This window comes from Hemicordylus capensis, chromosome 2 (assembly GCF_027244095.1).
Source record: "Hemicordylus capensis ecotype Gifberg chromosome 2, rHemCap1.1.pri, whole genome shotgun sequence".
In the NCBI taxonomy this organism is placed as follows: Eukaryota; Metazoa; Chordata; class Lepidosauria; order Squamata; family Cordylidae; genus Hemicordylus; species Hemicordylus capensis.
In genome coordinates this window covers 377,725,783-377,744,682 of record NC_069658.1, presented here as the reverse complement: position 1 = coordinate 377,744,682, position 18,900 = coordinate 377,725,783, and the positions used below count along the sequence as shown (strand labels likewise).

The following is an 18,900-nucleotide window of genomic DNA, read 5'->3' as shown; positions in this document are numbered from 1 at the left end:
CAGCATGACATGGGGGATCTGTGATCAGGATCTTCTGCAAGGGGAGGGGACAAGGAGCTGAAAGGCCATTCCATCTGCCTGCAGGGACTTACCGACTGGTCCCTCTGCCTCCTGTGGAGCTTCCAGCCCAGACAGGGAGCAGCCTTCTTGTCTGCTGCCAAGTTCTAGCTGGCTGGTTGCCAGCCCCCAGACTGTTGAGGAGATCCACCTGGAGCCTTGTTCTGGGAGCTACACGTGAGAGGTGTGGCTCTCAAGGCTTGTTGGCTCAAAAGCAGGGAGGCCCGCCAAAGGCGTAGCCATCAGGCCGCCAAAGGGGGCCGGCCTTTGGGGCTGGGCCTTCGAGGGTGGGACTGAGGGCTGGGGGGTTGGGTTGTGCCTGGCCTTTATCAAATATGTGTTTGGGCTCTCCTGGGGGGGATGGTGCTGGGAGTGTGCCCAGCATTTCTGGGGCAGCTATTACTGTTTTGGTGGGGAATAGAAGAATTGGCGCAGGCAGAGCAGCTGGCCGTTACAGGGGAAGGGAAATTAGTGACTGTTTCTACTTCCAACTGCACTGTCAACTCTCAGGCCTCGGGGAGCAGCCCCAACGACCCACAGAGTCTGGCCTTGCTCCTCTGTAATGCCAGGTCAGTTCAGAATAAGACCGAAATTGTCCACGATTTGATCGTGGATGAGGGAGCTGAACTGGCATGTATAACTGAGACCTGGTTGGGGGAGGCGAGTGGTCCTGTGTGGGCTCAGCTTCTCCCACCAGGTTGTTCTGTCGTGGAGCAGGCTAGAGGATGTGGGCGGCGGGTGGGGTGCAGTGGCTGTGGTCCATAAGAATACCATTTCCCTTACCAGGGCCCCTGTGAGACAGCTGGCTTATATCGAGTGCGTATTTTTGCGGCTGGGAACTAGGGATAGATTGGGGATTCTGTTGGTGTACTGTCCACCCTGCTGCCCAGCTGACTCCCTAACTGAGCTGACGGAGCTGGTCACGGAGTTGGTGTTGGAGTCTCCTAGACTTTTAGTGCTGGGGGGACTTCAGTATCCACTTTGGGACTGGCTTGTCTGGTGCGGCTCAGGAGTTCATAGCGGCCATGACAACTATGGGCCTATCCCAATTAGTTTCTGAACCAACTCACGTTGCCGGTCACACACTCAATTTGGTCTTTTGTTCGGATCAGGGGGGTGTTCCATGGGTGGGGGATCCAGTGGTTTCCCCATTGTCATGGACGGACCACTACCTGGTTAAGGTTGGTCTCACATCCGCAACCCCCCCCTGCAGGAGTGGTGGACCAATTAGGATGGTCCGTCCGAAAAGGCTGCTGGACCCAGTGGGATTTCAAAAGGCCTTGGAGGATTTTGACGCTGGTGCGGCCGGTGATTCTGTCGATGACCTGGTGGGAACCTGGAACAGGGAACTCGTCAGGGCAGTAGACATGATTGCTCCTAAGTGTCCCTTCCAACCTGCTGCAAAAATGGCCCCTTGGTATACTGAGGAGTTGCAGGGGCTGAAGCGGTTGGGTAGGCGACTAGAGCGCAAGTGGAGGAGAACTCGGTTCGAATCTGATAGGATACAGCATGTCACCCATTTGAAGAGTTATGTGGTTGCGGTGCGTGCAGCAAAAAAGAGCTTTTGGTCTGCACGCATTGCGGCTGCAGGTTCGCACTCAGCAGAGCTATCCCGGGTTGTGAGGAGTTTGATTTCTGCTCCTTCTACTTCAAATCAGTCCCTGGGGTCATTCTGCTGTGATGCCTTTAATGGTTTTTTTGCAAACAAGATCTCCTGTATTCAGGCTGACTTGGACTCCACTGTTTTTGCAGGGTCTATGGAGGAGGTGTCCAGCAATCTCTCTTGCAGTATTAGATTGGATCAGTTTCAATCTGTGACTCCTGAGGATGTGGACAAGCTGCTTGGGGCGGTGAGGCCTACCACCTGTTCTCTAGATCCTTGCCCGACTTGGCTGCTTCTATCTTGAAGGGAGATTGTTGGAGGTGGCCTAGTTAATATCATAAACGCATCACTGAGGGAGGGTAGGGTGCCCCCTTGTTTGAAGGAGGGATTGATTAGACCACTCCTAAAGAAGCCTTCTTTGGATCCCTTAGTGATGGACAGTTACAGGCCAATCTCCAATCTCCCTTGGTTGGGCAAGGTGATTGAGAGGGTGGTGGCCGACCAGCTCCAGGCAGTCTTGGAGGAAACTGATTATCTAGATCCATTTCAAACTGGCTTTAGGGCTGGCTATGGGCTTGAGACAGCCTTGGTCGGCCTGATGGATGACCTTTACTGGGGAATCAACAGAGGGAGTGTGACTCTGCTGGTTCTTCTGGATCTCTCGGCAGCGTTCGATACCATCGACCATGGTATCCTTCTGGATCGCCTGGGGGAGCTGGGGTTAGGAGGCGCTGCTTTGCAGTGGTTCCGCTCCTGTCTCTCGGGTAGATTCCAGATCGTGGAGCTTGGTGACAGTTGCTCCTCAAAACGGGAGCTGTTATATGGAGTCCCCCAGGGCTCCATTCTGTCACCAATGCTTTTTAATATCTACATGAAACCACTGGGTGAGGTCATCAGGAGATTTGGTGCTGGGTGCTATCAGTATGCTGATGACACCCAAATCTACTTCTCCTTTCCATCTTCAGGAAATGGCACTCATTCTCTAAATGCCTGCCTACAGGCCGTAATGGGCTGGATGAGGGAGAACAAAATGAAGCTGAATCCAAGCAAGATGGAGGTGCTCATTGTGGGGGTTCAGAATCTGAGGGATGAGTTAGATTTCCCTGTGCTGGATGGGGTTACACTCCCCCAGAAGGAGCAGGTGCGCAGCTTGGGAGTACTCCTGGACCCAGGCCTCACCCTGATATCTCAGGTGGAGGCCATGGCCAGGAGTGCTTTCTATCAGCTTAGGCCGATTCGACAGCTGCGTCCATTCCTCAGAGAGGATGACCTCAAAACAGTGGTGCATCAGCTGGTAACCTCCCAGCTGGACTACTGCAATGCGCTCTACGTGAGGCTGCCTTTGTACGTAGTCCGGAAACTTCAGTTAGTTCAGAATGCTGCAGCCAGACTGGTCTCTGGGGTAACCCGGAGAGACCATATTATGCCTGTTTTAAAACAGCTCCACTGGCTGCCGATATGTTTCCGGGCAAAATACAAAGTGCTGGTTATTACCTTTAAAGCCCTGAACGGCTTAGGTCCGAGTTACCTAAGAGAGCGCCTTCTTTTACATGATCCCCACTGCACGTTAAGGCCATCTGAGGAGGTCCGTCTCCAGTAGCCACCAGTTCGTCTGGTGGCGACGCAGAGGCAGGCCTTCTCTCTAGCTGCTCCTGGGCTATGGAATGTATTCCCGGCAGAAATTCGTAATCTGAGATCATTGCTGTCCTTCAAGAGAGCCCTTAAAACGTACTTATTTGGCCTTGCCTTCCAGAGTTTTAAATGATTGATTGTTTTAAACTGTTATAGATTGTTGCCCTGATTTTCAGGGCTTTTAGCTGTTTTATTGGTCTTATTGTGTTTTAATAGTTTGATTTTAATTGTTAATTTGTTTATAATTGTTTTTATCATGTTGTGAACTGCCCTGAGCCGTATTGGATGGGCGGTATATAAATCTAATAAATAAATAATAAATTTTTCTTTTTACTTCAAAGAAACCACATGAGGCTGCTAATTTGATCGGGGAAGGATCACTGGGAGGGGGGTGTTTAACTCTTTCCTTCTGTGCCATTTCTCTGATCTGAATAGCTACCTGGAGCTGCTGTTCCCCGCCATGGTAATAACAGATGCCTTTAAAAGGCATCTTAAAAGGCAGCTTGGGATTTCAGCAATCTGAAACTTGGACCCAGACGTCACCCTGGTATCTCAGGTGGAGGCCATGGCCAGGAGAGCTTTCTATCAGCCTCAGCTGATACAACAGCTGCATCCATTCCTTGAAGAGGATGACCTCAAAACAGTGGTGCATCAGCTGGTAACCTTTTTGCTTGACTATTGCAATGAGCTTTACATGGGGCTGCCTTTGTACGTAGTCCGGAAACTTCAGTTAGTTCAGAATGCGGCAGCCAGATTGGTCTCTGGAGCAACCCGGAGAGACCGGGCTGGGGAGTAACAAGCAGGAGAGAGGCCATGCCCTCAACTCCTGCCTGTGGCTCCCAGCAGCATCTGGTGGGCCACTGTGCGAAACAGGATGCTGGACTAGATGGGCCTTGGGCATGATCCATCAGGGCTGTTCTTATGTTCTTATGACCATATTATGCCTGTTTTGAAACAGTTACACTGGCTGCCAATATGTTTCCAGGCAAAATACAAAGTGCTGGTTATTACCTTTAAAGTCCTGAATGGCTTGTGTCCAAGTTATCTTAGAGAGTGCCTTCTTGTACATGATCCCCACCGCACGTTAAGGTCATCTGAGGAGATCCATCTCCAGTTGCCACCAGTTCGTTTGGTTGCGACTCAGAGGCAGGCCTTCTCTGTAACTGCTCCTGGGCTGTGTGGAATGCACTCCCGGCAGAAATCCGCAATCTGAAATATTTATTGACCTTCAGGAGAGCCCTTAAAACCTATCTGTTTAGCCTGGCCTTCCAGGGTTTTTAATTAGTTTTAATTGTTTGAGTGCTATCACCTGATTTTCAGGGTTTTTTAATTGTTCTGGTTGTTTAATTGTTGTTTATGATGTTTTAATTGTTAATTGATGTTTTATATTGTTTATAATTTTGTTTTAACATTTATAATTATTGGTTTTAATAGTTTTGTTTTAATTGTAAACCTCCCTGAGCCACTTTGGAAGGCCAGTATAAGAATCAAATAAATAAATCAAATAAATAAATAAATGGGAGTTAGGCTGACTCATGGAGGCCTACCAGTAGCTATGAGCTATGATAGAAATTCAGTATTCAAAGGCAACTGCTAGTGGTCAAGCAACAGGGAAGAGCTGTTGCCTTCATGTCTTGCTTTTGAACTTCCCAAAGGCATCTGGTTGTTGGCTGATTATATTACCCAATCTAATCCAAATTAAAAGGTCTTGCCATGCTTCCGAAAGAAATGCATCAGATAACTGATTAGCCATCGAATGTATCTTGCTTCCTCTGATGTTTAGTCCCAGGAATCCCTTTATAGCTTTATTTTCTCCCTTTGCCCACTGCGAGGAGAGGGCCATGGGCAACTATCTTAGAAATGACTGATTGTGCTGCTTATTTCCTCAGTTCTGGAGCCTTTTAGCTAGGTACTTTAGACCTGTTCTTAAGACGTTGGTGCCTTGAGGACTATATTTAGGCAGCCTCAGATCTGCTGGCATGGGACAAAAGCATTACCCTCAAACAAAGGAGCCTGATGACGTCAAGGCTGGTGAGAATGAAAAGGGAGAATAGAAAATAGGTTAGGGACTCAAACAAGCGAGCCCATTCCGCCTTGTGTACAGAGCGCTGGATCTCTGAGTTGCAGCAGACCTGGATATTTAAGATTTTTCTAAGGCATTTAAAAGACTACACGGGAACTTCTGCCCTTCCAGCACAGGTTGGTTTGGGCTTTATTTCCCCCTCAAATGTAGGAACTGCTGGAATAGGAAGGCTCAATTGGCCCATCCAGTCCAGTGACCTGCTTCTGACAATGGTGCTTCAGATTAAGGGTAAAGCAGGGGGTGATTATAACTACCGGTATGTAATTGCCTCTGCCTCTTCCACCCCCTTTCATTGACTTGCAGTTTTCTCAAGCATCGGCATCCTGAACCTTGAGAATATTGTTATACCTTGGATGTGATTTGTAGGGCAGCAGTCTCATTCTAAAAGTGTACACACTCCAAAGATAAACCCAGGACCCTGATACGATGAAAAAACAAGTGTTACCTTTTCTCTCATTCTTTTTAGTTAGCTAACCAGTGACTCCTTTTCCTCTAGCGTCTACCGCTGCAGAGCGATGTCCTGCACTGTATTCTGTGTCCTCTTCTGCTTAGCTGCTGGATTGTGCTTGCACTTGCAAGCTGTGTCAGCTCCCTTGTCCCTTTTAGTGGACTGAAGAAAAGTAGGAAATAAAAAGACTGTGTGGGGAGGGTCAGAGGGAAAAGCCCCCCCCCCCCCGCTGTTTCTCTCACACATATATGCAGGGTGACCTCAAATGTAAACAAGGATGGGATGCAATTACACAGCCTGATCCCCCACTTCCTGCATATTATTTTATACCCCTACACTAAAAGAGATTGAGCAGTTTCAGCATTGTTTTACCAGCAAGGCTACTTTCAGGTCATTCCTGAAGAATCCCCTGCATATGAATGGTGTTTGGTTGTGTGTACAGGAACCCCACTAGAGTTGGGTAGTTTTACCTACTCACCCCTGCTCCAGAATAGTATCCAGTAGTTGATGCCACCACTCCCTGCCTCCAGATCGGTTCCTTTCAAAACCAGGTAATCAGGTCCTTACCTGCTCCTCAACTGCCCCACTGCCACACACGGCTGCAGCGCTGCTCCCAGCAGCCCATGTGAGGTGTCAGCACGCACATGGCCACCACTCATGCATGGCAGCCATTTGTGTGGTCAGCAACACCATGCGTGGAAGTGATGCTCTCGCTTCAAGATGATGGAGGCTAATTCCCATTATGCACACGGTTCCTTTGACATGTGTTTGTGTTTTGAGGATAGTGGTCGTCGTTCTGTTGTTATGCTGCTGCACTAGGACACCAACCAGGACATCCAAGATTCCAGAACACTGTAGAACAAAAACTACCAGGAAAAATGGAATGAGAGTAAATGAGCAGCCCAACCTTAAACATGTTTATTTGGAAGTTAAGTCCCATTCCAACCTCATATCTCTAAGTCAGGTTGTCCCCAAACTTCTAGGGGCAGGGATGACCATTTCCGCAGCCATCCTGTCCTTCACACAGTGGGCTCGCGGCCAGAAGTATCTTTTGCTAGATGGATGGTTGGGTTCCCTAATAATGCCATTGCCATGCAGCAGTTAGGGTATTACTGTTATGGAGCTATGTGCCATTGTGCATTATGTAGAAAACCCCAAGAAAGGTGTTCTGTTCAAGTGTGGAATAGCTCTGTCTCATAGCATTTTCTTTTCATAATTAGTGGACAACTTTTTTTTAAACAAGATTTTGATTAAAAGTTGGTAGGACCACTGGGGAGGAGGGGCAGATAAAGACTTCATGGTGAGCCACATCTGGCCTGTCGGCCACCCTTGCTCTGAGAATATGTCTACACTATGGGCCTTGTGGTCTCGTGGTAGTTGGTCTTGTGGTAGCAAGCATGACTTATCCCCTTAGCTAAGCAGCATCTGCCCAGGTTGCATATGAAAATAAGACTAGAAGCATGAGTACTGTAAGATATTCCCCTCAGGGGATCGAGCTGCTCTGGGAAGAGCATCTAGGTTCCAAGTTCCAAGTTCCTAGGTTCCCTGGGTTCTCCAAGATAGGGATGAGAGAGAGTCCTGCCTGCAACCTTGGAGAAGCCGCTGCCAGTCTGTGAAGACAATACTGCGCTTGATAAACCAATGGTCTGATTCAGTATATGGCAGCTTCCTATGTTCCTATGTCTCCAGATGATTTAAACATACCTCTATATTCCTATAAACCCCAGGGGAGAGACTGTAGATTAGTAGTAGAGCACATGCATTGTATGTAAAAGGTTACAGATTCAATCCCTGGCACCACCATACACATGCGTGTGTGCAAGCACACACCTACCCACCAGCCACTCCTCTGCTCACCCCCACATGAAGCTGCTTTTCATTTAAAGAAACACACCATGGGAGCTTTGTCAGGCGTGATCTGCTGTGTGCCACTAATGCTGACTTTGTGGGGCTGCTCCTGAAGACTGCCGGGGAAACTCCAGCTAGTGCCGAGTGCTGCTGCCTGCCTCTTGTTAGGGGCTGAGCACAGAGAGCCTATTAAGCCAGCTTTTCTTCTGGCTTCTGATTAGCTTTCTTCTGGATCGGGTTCCGAGTGTTGATGATCATGTGCCAGGCCCTAAACAGCCTGGATGTTGTGTACCTGACCATTCCCTTATGAACTTCCCTGAGCATTAAGATGTGCAAATGGTGTCTCGCTGCTCTTTGAGCCAGAACAGGGTCTTTCCAGTGATGGCACTGCAGCTCTGGAAACACCGCCCTAAGGATGCACACCAGACCATCGCTTGATGTAATTTCTGATGGCAGGTAAAGACTGGCTTGCCAAACAAGCATTTTCATTAGCTTTTTAGCTTTAGGTCTCTGATGTGTTATGGTTCCTCTGCTATTGTGGTTTTTGAAATATTTGTGATTTTATTACACAGAGCTTGTATTTTGCTGTTTGTATTCTGCCTTGAGCATTTCTGTAGAGCTTTACTGCCAGGAGATAATAATGCTGCTTTTTGCAGCTTTTAAAAAAATAATGCAAACAGGGATGCCTTTAGATTTCATAGCTGGGAAGGATATAACCAGAAATAATTTTTAAAGTCTTATAAAAATTCCTGGGATGTAGCGGACAGTGCACATGGGAGGAAGGAGTAATTTTGTTGCTGTGGGGACTCCTTTCTCTGCTCCTGAAATGAGAATCCCAGGGCTGGGACTGAAGAGCCCTCCTTGTTCAAGATAGAGAATCGCAGTGGGAGGAGGGAGAAATGTGGGACCATGGGAGGCAAGCTCCCGGGCAGCCTAATCTGATGGAGGTTGAGGAAGGATCTGGCTCAACATGCCACTCTCTCCTCCAGAGCTCAGTTGTAATAGCACACATATTTTGCATGTAGAAGACCCCTGATTAAATCCTTGGCATTGATCTTCAAGTGTGACGAATTGTGATCTGATCTAGGCAACAGTGGGAATGCCATCATTCTGCCCCACCCTTGATGCTGATAGCTGGGGAAGAAGCCAGACTGCAAAGCCAAGCCAAAAGCATGCACTATCTGTCTGTGTGTTGAAGGTACCTAGGATAGTTGACACTAGTCTCTTGCACGCCTGCAGCTGATGCAGATGTCCGAGTGGGAGTGGCGGGGGGGTGGGGGGAGAGGCAGAAGACAAGAGAAAGATTAATAAATTAATTAAATTAAGCAAACTTATATTAAGTCCTGCTCAGCTCTAAAAATGTTGAAGCACACTGTTCTGGAGAAATGAACCAAATTAATTGCTCAGTGCCAGCATTCCTGATCCTTAAAATTAGGGCCATCTGGATATGCCCTTAGTAATCTTTGGCACAAATGCTGCCTAACAAAGATGTCTTAGCTTTGAATGGCAACTTGGCAACAGACAGTGGATGCTAGGTGGCGGGCATGAGCCCCCAAAGCCCTGACTGCTGCCAGTTCTGAGCTCCTTCCCCCTTTCTTCCATGGATTAGCAGCAACAACTTCCAGGGCAGCAGCTAATGCTCTCCCCTTCCTGACTAGCTCCAAATTTTATTGCTGGGTAGATGATCTCAAAGGACCCCACCAAACAGAAGGTGTGCCTTCTGCCTGGTGGAAACTCAGCACTTGCCATTAAGATCAAAATCCATGTGACACAGGAGATCCATGATCAAATCTTCCAACTTAAAAAAGAAGAAGTCATGTGTGTCTTTATTTTGATGGGAGGAACAGCAACACTGAAAGCTAACCCTTTCTTGCCCATGCCATTTCCCGGCTGAAAGCATCCTCCCCCAAAACTGCATTAGCCTTGCTAGATAGGGAAACATAGGCACTGGACAAAAGCTCCTGTTATCTGCTTTAAAATTTAAAGAGACAATTTATAAAAACAATTTATAAAGCCTATAAAAAACTCTGGGAGATGCCTGCTTACTAATCTCCCACAACAACACGTTTGCTTTGGCCCTCAGTGAGGTGCCGTTCTAGCTAGCAGTATTCAGTGCAACTGTATGATTAACATGAGCAGAATTTCCCCTCAATATCACTCCACTTCCAAGACAATCACGCCTCCAACCCCAACCCCTGGGAATTTTACACGCAGCAGGCTTTACCGTGAATTTACTGGGACGCTTTACTGTGAACTCGAAGTTGGTCCCCCCCCCGCCCCCCCCCCCAAATGATGCAAAAAGTGGATTTTTAAACCTGGGTATAAATCAGGCTGCACTCTAACGTGCAGTGAAAAATCCAAATTGTGTGTGAAGTGTTCCCTGATAACTCACAGGGACTTGGGATAAATCTGGCCAATAAGTGAGCGCACCCCCTCCATTCTGGAGGAGATGCAAGTTAAAGGGCTTTAAAAATCCTGTGTGGAAAACCTCTTGGCAAGCAAAGGCCTTGCCAAGTGTGTGCATGTGAAGAATATGGGGAAAGTATGTATATTACTGAACAGATACGAGTTGCTGAGTATTGCCAGAGGAGGATGGAGGCTGAAGCAGGGGCCTTTTCTCCTCGGGCATACTCCGAGATGGTGTGGTCATAGCAATGAAATTGACCACTGTGACGGGCATCCTCTGCTGTTCGGACAGCTCAGGTCTCTCTTTTGTGAAGTGGTGTGATTTCACAATGGCCTGTGAAGACTGAAACAAAACATGAGCATCGTTTATGCTATCCCTCTTGCATCTGCATCTCCCCCTCCCCTGCTGGTTTCAATCTGATCTTTTCAAATAAGAACAAGGCTACACAATTAGTTTCCCCCCTAGAGCCATTATAGCAATGTTGCTGTAGGATATGGTCCACAAGTATCCAGATCAGTATTGTCATAGTGCACTATTATCCCCCCTCCTTCCCCCCCCCCCAATTAAAAGGAACCAAACTGTATGGTCCTAACTATATTTACTGAGAAGCAGCCCCCCTGGGTTCAACAGGACTTCCTCTCTACTAATAAGCCTGATAAGGATTGTAGCCAAAGTTTCAGTTCGGTTGTGCCTTTTGGTGCAAGGGTGTATATGGCTGCCTGTTGCCTGTGCCCCACTGCTTGGAAATCAGAGGCCTGTGTTGCTCAGTAGTAGTGCTGTTGTAACCTGTTCTGCACAGCACTGTCCTTGAAGGTTGCTTGAAAGCTACCATCAGTCTAGAATCCAGCAATGATGAACCCAAGTGATCTCTGATATTAGCTTCAGGGAACATACGACACTGATTCTGCTTGACCCCCAGGGCTGTCCTTAGGGCATGGCAAGCAGGGCGACTGCCCTGGACACCGCTCTTTTAACTCCCATGAGAACTCACTGGAAGAGGCCCCCGCACTGGCTGATTTGCCCCGGGCCCCAGGCCCCGCCAGGGCTCTCTAAGGAGAGCTCTGCCTGCACCAGTTCTCCATATGCTTCTGGGCTAAATTTAGGGTGCTGTTGCTTACCATTAAAGCCCTTTGCATTTTGGAGCCAGGATACTTGAGGGAATGTCTTGTCCTATTCTTGTTTATTCTAAAAATGAGCACCCTGCCTTTCTTTGAAAAATTCTAACTGTCTTAAACACGAAACAAAATACAATGAAAACAATTGTAAAAGTTAAAACCGAGCCATAAAACACTTCACAGAGAGAGAAAACAAGAATAAAAACCATCATATAAAATCACTCAGGGGTGGGCCTCTCTTGGGCAGGCCTCTCTCAAAGCTCTTATAGGATGGGCAGATTCCTGCGGCATTAGGCATTCCTATGGTAAGGTTTTGCCATTTTAATTGTTGTTTTCTGCCTTGGGGTTTGTTGCACTGGGAGATGGATTATGCATCTTCTCCTGTCCCATATGTACTTCCCTGCTCATTTTAGATCTAGCCCTGAAAATCTGATTGCAGTTCCTTTTTCTATTAGGCTGATGGCCACTGTGGAGCACGCTTTTGAACCAGCTACCAGCCAGGATTGGAGCTTGTCCCCTTAAATAGGCTGTAAAGACTGGTCTTTTTAAACAGGCCTTCCATAACTAGCACACTTCTATCTTTATTATGTTTATTAGCTGCAATGTAGTTTTCCGCTTTCATTTTCCTTGTTGGTTTTATTAGTGTTTGGACTATATTTTGTTATTTTAATTGTTGCTTCCTGCCTTAGGAATTATTGCATTGAAAGATTGATTAAAAACCTCTCAAATAAATAATAATAGTATGTGCAAAAAAATCTTACTTTATTTTCACAGTTTCTTTTTGCCCCTTTGCTTGCATCCATCTATTTGAAAAGTGTATCTCGATTCTCAGCTAGCATGTTATACCCAGTGTTGCTTCAGTGTTGGCCTGGGTATGTGCCCAACCTCCAGCTACAAAAAAGAAACATTAATAGTGCTGATGCTTCAAAGTGGCAGAGGGAGGGAGGGAGAGGGAGAGAAGAAGACTGTAGTGGAGAAGTTGAGACCTCTAACTATGCCATTTCCAGTGTTATTCATGCTACAAGATTCCACATCACAGTACAGAGCACTTTAGTTGCATTCTCTGACATTTGCTTTTGCTCAAGTACACATGTGAAAACCTGGGAAAACCCAGCTGGCCCACCATCATAGCACAACAGAGAGTAAATACAGAGGGACTGTTGGTTAAATCCTACTCCTTCAGAGCTGGAAAAAATGTCTAAAAATGTCTTCGTTATCTTGGCCATCTTCCACCTGCCTCATTGTAAATGAGGGCTAGCTAGTATACGCTTTATCATGTAGACACCACTGGAAACAGCTTGTGTGTGGCGACTTCCCTACGCTGTTTCCATAATGTGTAGTACTGAGCTGCAGCCGTGCTATAGAAATGCCCTGAGTAATGAAGAGGAGCCACATGTTGTGATGTGCTGATATTACAGGGCCAATGTACAGAAAACAACAAGCAGAGGCAGTTTCATGAGGTATCCACATGATCAAGATGGCATGTTAGAAATATCCACTCCATGGATATGGCTCCCCATGGCAGCTGTGTCCACAAGTGGCAAGGTCTTCTGAGTTTAGTTGCTCATCATCCCCTGGGGAACTTCTTCCCACATGACCTCAAACCTACAAATAGAAGTTTTGTGGAGGTGGCATAGAGAAGATGCCCCAATCTTCATGGCAAGTTCCTGCATGTGAATTGTTTACCCCATGGAGTCAGTTGCTGCAGAAGCAGTTTAATGTAGCATCCTATTTAATGTGCACAAGCAACAAGCTCCAGAGTTCAAACCAATGGAATGAATCCAGATTTATACCAGGGTAGTTAATCCCAGAGCTTCGAGTAATAGTGATAATGTTGGTAGACGCTCATTGAACTGAGCCCAGAGTCCAGCCCAATGGAATGGGTTTAACAGAGCAGATGCAGGAACTGTTCTTTTAACAAGTGGTGTCAATTTGGCAACTTTATGCCCACTACAGTGCACCTCTGTTGTATACATGCACCAGGATGTGCACCCAGACATTTTCTCTCATGTCCTTCCACACTAGCACATCCTTATGCATATGCTGGCTTTTGCATGCACATTTACACTGGCATGCAAAATTTATATGTTTACATATATAAACCTGCACATCCCTCTGTACATGCACTCATTCTACCAATACCTCATCTCCTCTCCTTTCCCTCTTCCCCAGCAGTCTTGCTGGTTGCCCATTGGCTTCACTACAAAACGGATGTCAAGCAAGAGAAGCCCACTGTGACCTGATTTAAAACAAAAAGCAAAAAACCCAAATGAGGGCATCTTGGGGTGGGCATGGGGGAGCATATTCATGTGCCTGCTTTCCAAGGGAAAGATTTGAGCTCACACCAGAGAATTAACATCAATGAGTCTAATCTGCAAGGGTGTGGGCTGCTGAGAGATGCAATTTGTATGCAGGTTTTCTGTACCCCATCAAGCTCCGTGTGTGTGTGTGTTGTGTGTGTGTGTGTGTCTGTCCATTCCCTTCTCTCCCTGTAGAAACCCAGCTGGGTTTGGTTGGGCTGTAGCCCTTGCTATTGGTCCTAGGCCATCATGTGCCAAGCCTGGCCGAGGCTTTGGGATGCTCTGTGCTTGCATTAAATCGATCCACTGCTGCACATTAGAGCTCAACCTGCCAGTGAATCAGACCTTTTCTTTTCTTTCTTTCTTTCCATTTTCTCTGCCTGCCTGCCTGCATCCCTCCCTCCCTAACACCAGTCTTATTTTAGCTTACCCAAGAGGAGGAGGAGGAGGAAGAGGGAGGAGGAGGAATACAGGGCAGGAAAAAATACTAGACATTGCAGCAACCAGGGAATCCTTATGAGTAGATGGTGGATGGCAACTACTTCTCTTGTCTCTTTCATTTTTGGATTTTACAGGATTTCTTTGCTGCATTCAACTCCAAGATGAGGCAAAACTGACACACACTCTCTCTCTCTCGCTCGCTCCGTGTGTCTTTTTCACACACACGCGCTCATACACGCAATCATACTGGGGGGGAAAGACAGAAAGAGAGACTGCTCGATAGCAAGAGAGGGGGAACATCCTACAGCACCAGAAGCTTAAAGAGATCCCAAACCCTTCTCGCCTTCAGATCTTGGACGGTGCTGAAGACGGCAGGATGAAGCTCCAGTGAAAACAGACCTTGGGAGGGGGGATTTTGTTTTGATTTGGGGGTGGGTGGGTCGTGTGGGTTTTTTCCCCTGCCCCCCCTTTTTTTTGGCAAAATACTCGTTTTTCTTCTTCACCAAGGCAGCACTTTGTTTCTTTATTTGTGAGAATGGGAGGGCATGTACTGATTTCATAAATCTTACCGAGAAATATTTTCTATGTCCCCCCCCCTTGTGAGTGCAAAAATCTGCCAAGCTGCCCAGCATAGGAGAAGCCTGCAGTTTTTTTCTCCTCATCAGATTGCATTGCAAATACCTAGACAGAGAGCCTAATTTTGATGGCGTCTTTTTATTTCTTATTTTTATTTCCATCTCCTTCCCCTCTGGCTTGGAGAAGAGAGGCAGGGGCCAGGAATTGGTGCATTCGATTTCTTTAATTGCATTTTCCCCCCCACCCCTCGGTGGGGAGGAGGTGCTGCTCATTTAATTGTCTTCCCTCCTCCTCCCAGTGGCAATGCATTTTTTTATTTTTAAAACTGAGATATTTTTAACGGATGGTGCATTGAATCTTTTTCATTGCCATTAATTTTCGGGGCAGTTTCGTGCACTGAGCTGCTTTCCCCCGCTGATTGCCACCCACAGTTGGGTCTTTTTCTTTTCTTTTCTTGGGGTGTGTGTGGGGTGTGTCTCCTCCCCTCCCCCCCCCACATTTTCAACCTTTGGGGTAGAGGGTGGGCGGATTTGTGCATCACTTCCACCCTGCAAGGGGAGGTGAGCGAGTGACCATGTCCAGGATCTCTGCTGCTTCCTCCGGCCGTGCTCCAGCCTGAGTGCCCCCTCCCTCTGCTGCAAGCTCCCCTCGCAGCATCGGACAGCAGCCGATGGGATGTGATGAGCTGCTGCTTCTCCTCCTCCTCCTTCTCCTTCTTCTCTCCAGCAGCATCCTCCGCGGCATAACCCCCGGCCCTTTGCTCTTTGCAGGATGGCTCGGTTTGGAGACGAGGTGCCAGCCCGCTATGGGGCCGGAGGTGCCGGGGGAGCTGGCTCTGGAGCAGCAGGCGGCGGAGGTGGCCGGGGTGCCGGGGGCGTCCGGCAAGGTGGCCCGCCGGGGGCCCAGAGGATATACAAACAGTCGATGGCCCAGCGCGCCCGCACCATGGCACTCTACAACCCCATCCCCGTCCGGCAGAGCTGCCTGACGGTCAACCGCTCCCTCTTCCTCTTCAGTGAGGACAACGTGGTGAGGAAATACGCCAAAAAGATCACCGAATGGCCATATCCTTTCCGCAGCAGCGGGGGCTCCCCGAGCCAGCACCTCGCTAGGCCGCAGGGACGCCGCCTCCAACGCGGGAGAGGGCAATGCCCAAGCATGCGTCCGTCCGTCCGTCGGCCCAGGGTGGCTCCTGCCAGCCTGCCTGCCCCACCCGAGGCATGCATCCCCCCCCGCCGCGCCGCTGCCTGCACCTCCCTCCCTCCCCCCCCCGCGCCCAGCCAGCCACCCCCAGTCAGCAACTGCATCTCGCTGCCATTCATGTAACCCGCTCGCCTGTCTCACTTTCGCATGCCTTTCCCACCTCGTCATCTTACGCCAAGCAGGCACCTTTCTCCTCCACCCAGAGAGCTCGAACCCCCACCCGGACGGCACTGGCAGCTCCCTCGCTGAACGCACCCTTGCTGGTCCGTGTAACTGTGGTGGCTTGCTAATGGATGTGTACCCCCCTCCCCATCCCTTCGACTACTGGTCTCTGTGCTCCTCTGCCATGCATCCCCTCACTACCCCTTATGCCCCCTGCTTCTTGGTCTGTGTGCTTTCCAGGCATGTGCCAGTGCTGCTGGTATAATATGCTCTACATTTTAAGTTGCATATTGTCTTGTGGACCTGTCCCTTCCTACATATGAGCTACCCCGGGCAGGGTTTGCCATCTTCTCCGTCACTAACCAAAGCATCTGCCACTTTATTTATTCCCTCCCCACCCCCACCCCCACCGCGCCTTTTACCTCAGGTACCTGTCAGTGAGCTGTTATCTTAAACCAGCTATCTTTCATCCATGCAAATTGTGGCTGGAATTATGGAGCGGGGGGGGGAGTATTCGTTTTCATTTCCTGTAGTTGGGAGTTGTGGAGATTGCATTTGTTAGCCATGCCCTCATTTCCCCCTTCTCCAGGCACAGGAGTTTATAGGGCCAGGACCCATAGATCATGGGATTCTCCAGCACCATATCTAGTGAGTTGTGTAGAAAAGAAGGAATTGCCAGGTAGTATTGAGTGGGGTACCAACTTCACCCTAGTCTCTAGATGAGGCAGAGAAACCTAAGAGGGACCCCATGAGCCCAAAGAGACAGGCAGAAATCTAGGGCATGAGGAGGGGAAAGGGATGTGAAACTGAACCAGAAGCCTGCCTCATAGAGTTAGTGGTACTGCCACCCACTGCACCTCCTATTCTGATCTACAACTCACGGAGACAATGTCCCTGTTCATTCAGAGGCCTGTAGGCACACAGGATCAGATGGCCCTGTGAACTTCAAGTCCCAAATATGTCCAGAGAACATAGACAGTATTTTGAGAGCAGTCCCCCTTGATGCATCAAGTGGGAAGAGATATAGGAGACATACTGAGTCCAGCTGTTCCTGCTGGGCCTTACATATATGAGGTCTTCTCAGGGCTCCTGATTTCTTCTGATGGTGGAGAAAACTCCAAGATTCCTAGCCTTTGCAACCACCACTTCAACTTGGTATGTAAAGATTTTTCTTTTTCTTGTGACAATATATATTGCTACCTTGTATTTTGAAGGGGAAATAGATGGTGCTGAATATAAAGCTATGTTATACTCATCTGCTTCTGGATCCCCAAGTTTATGTAAACCACAAACCTCTCCCTGCCCTACTGAAGAAAAAAAGTTTAGTGTCTGTTGAGAGGCAGAATACAGTTGAGAGCAAGGCATTTTTTCATGCCCAGAGAAGCAATTGTTTTGGACTTAATCTTCAAACTTTAAGGGCTGAAATGTGAAGCACTGATTTCAGGTAGAAATTTCATCTTGGAATAGGGTTTGTGCATTTGTGTGGAGAAAGGGTTTTAAAAGTACAATTGTGTTCCACACAGCTTGCTTGCAGTGGAATAAATGTGTGTTTATGCAATTTGTTGGTCAATTTGATGGTCAGGTGGGAGGAAATTTACATTTTGTTTACAGGGATGTGAAACTAGAGCACATTTCTTGAGACCAATGGGTTAATGTAGGTGTTAAGTCAATCAGGTTCTCTTGCTGGTTCTGTCCCTATGATACAAATGAGGCTTGCAAATGCTTTCAAAGGGTAAGATATTCACCTTAGAAAGGTGGATTACTGAGCATGTGCACTGCAGCTGTTTGATGTACACATTTCTGGGTACACAGAAATGGGTGCTGAAGAAATCTGTAGGATGGATGGGTGGAAACAGATGTGTGATACATGGATGGATCTGTTAAATTACTTCCCATGCATGAAAGTTGCTTATTGATCCTCAGAATCTGTTGAAGAATTAAGTTTTTTATGCACATTGTTTCTTACAGTTTATTAATGCTCCTGTATATTAGGGAGAGTGATGCAGTAGCATTTGGAATTTTAGTTGTGGTGAAATGATCCACAGTGATCCTTTGGATGAAGTGTTGTGCATTCACTCAAATAACATTCTCAGTGGATCCATAATCTCATTACATTATCTTGGGCAAGTTATTACCTTTTTAAACTGATCTTCCTAAAATGGAAATATAATAATGGGAAACTTCACTGGTGGAGGTTGCTGTGAGGATAAATGAGATCAGGGTTGCAATGCCCTTTGTACAATAAAGGTGCTGTAGACAATGGCCACAATCTAGAACTCTGCAGGCACATGGGGCATCCAACCACGCAAGTTCACTACTGGAAGGAATGAGAGATGACGAGCTATGGCAGACAGAACTCTACAAACAACCTGGCTCCCCTGCTCCCCTACCATAGCCCTCAAGGTGGGATGCCAGCTTCCACACAGAAAGCTGCTTCACTGGATCACAGTCATTATTAATGGAAATCATGGCCATCATCTCTCATTCCTTCCAGTAGTGAACTTGGGTGGCTGGATGCCTATCAGACTGGAAGCAAAACAGAGGCACCCAAAAATGAGGTAGTGATTTCTACAGACTTGAGGGACTCCCTAGGTACACAGAAGTAAATAGATGTGTAAATTAAAAGGTTTTTTGTTTTGTTTTGTTTTGTTTTTAAGACCGGCATTGTGAACTTTTAGGAACTTGAGCTTCCAGGGCCTTTTTTTTTTTTAAGGGGAAGATGTAGTGCAGCAGGGGAAGAAAGGGAATTGGCCTGCTCAAGCCCTTCAAGGGTTTATATCTTGCAGTGGAATAAATGCAGAGGATGGACAGTGGGGGTTAGGATTGGGGAGAAGCATGCCATAAAGTTTTTAAAAAAACAACTCTGCTCCCTACACTATACAGAGATATTTCAATAGGAAAGGAAAGGGGGAAAGGGACACCTTCCTCTTAACTGCTCCACAGAACAGGTGCCTCCCACTCCTGCTATATAACAAGAAAATTCTTAGTTTTTGGACTGGCAGACAGTGCAGTAACTGGCTATATA

General features: G+C 47.6%; 1 protein-coding gene across 10 annotated transcripts in view; it reads left to right on the top strand.

Annotated features, from left to right (window-relative positions):
- The window catches only part of CACNA1A (calcium voltage-gated channel subunit alpha1 A), a 401,410-nt gene that overhangs the window by 77,989 nt on the left and 304,521 nt on the right, over nt 1–18,900 (top strand). For 9 of the 10 annotated variants that reach the window (XM_053290757.1, XM_053290752.1, XM_053290754.1 and 6 more), the window contains exon 3: nt 15,281–15,574. The exons of the other annotated variant lie outside the window; for it this stretch is intronic. In XM_053290757.1, coding sequence (XP_053146732.1) covers nt 15,281–15,574 — 294 coding nt within the window. The remainder of the gene's footprint in view (nt 1–15,280; nt 15,575–18,900) is intronic. 10 annotated transcript variants of the gene reach the window in all.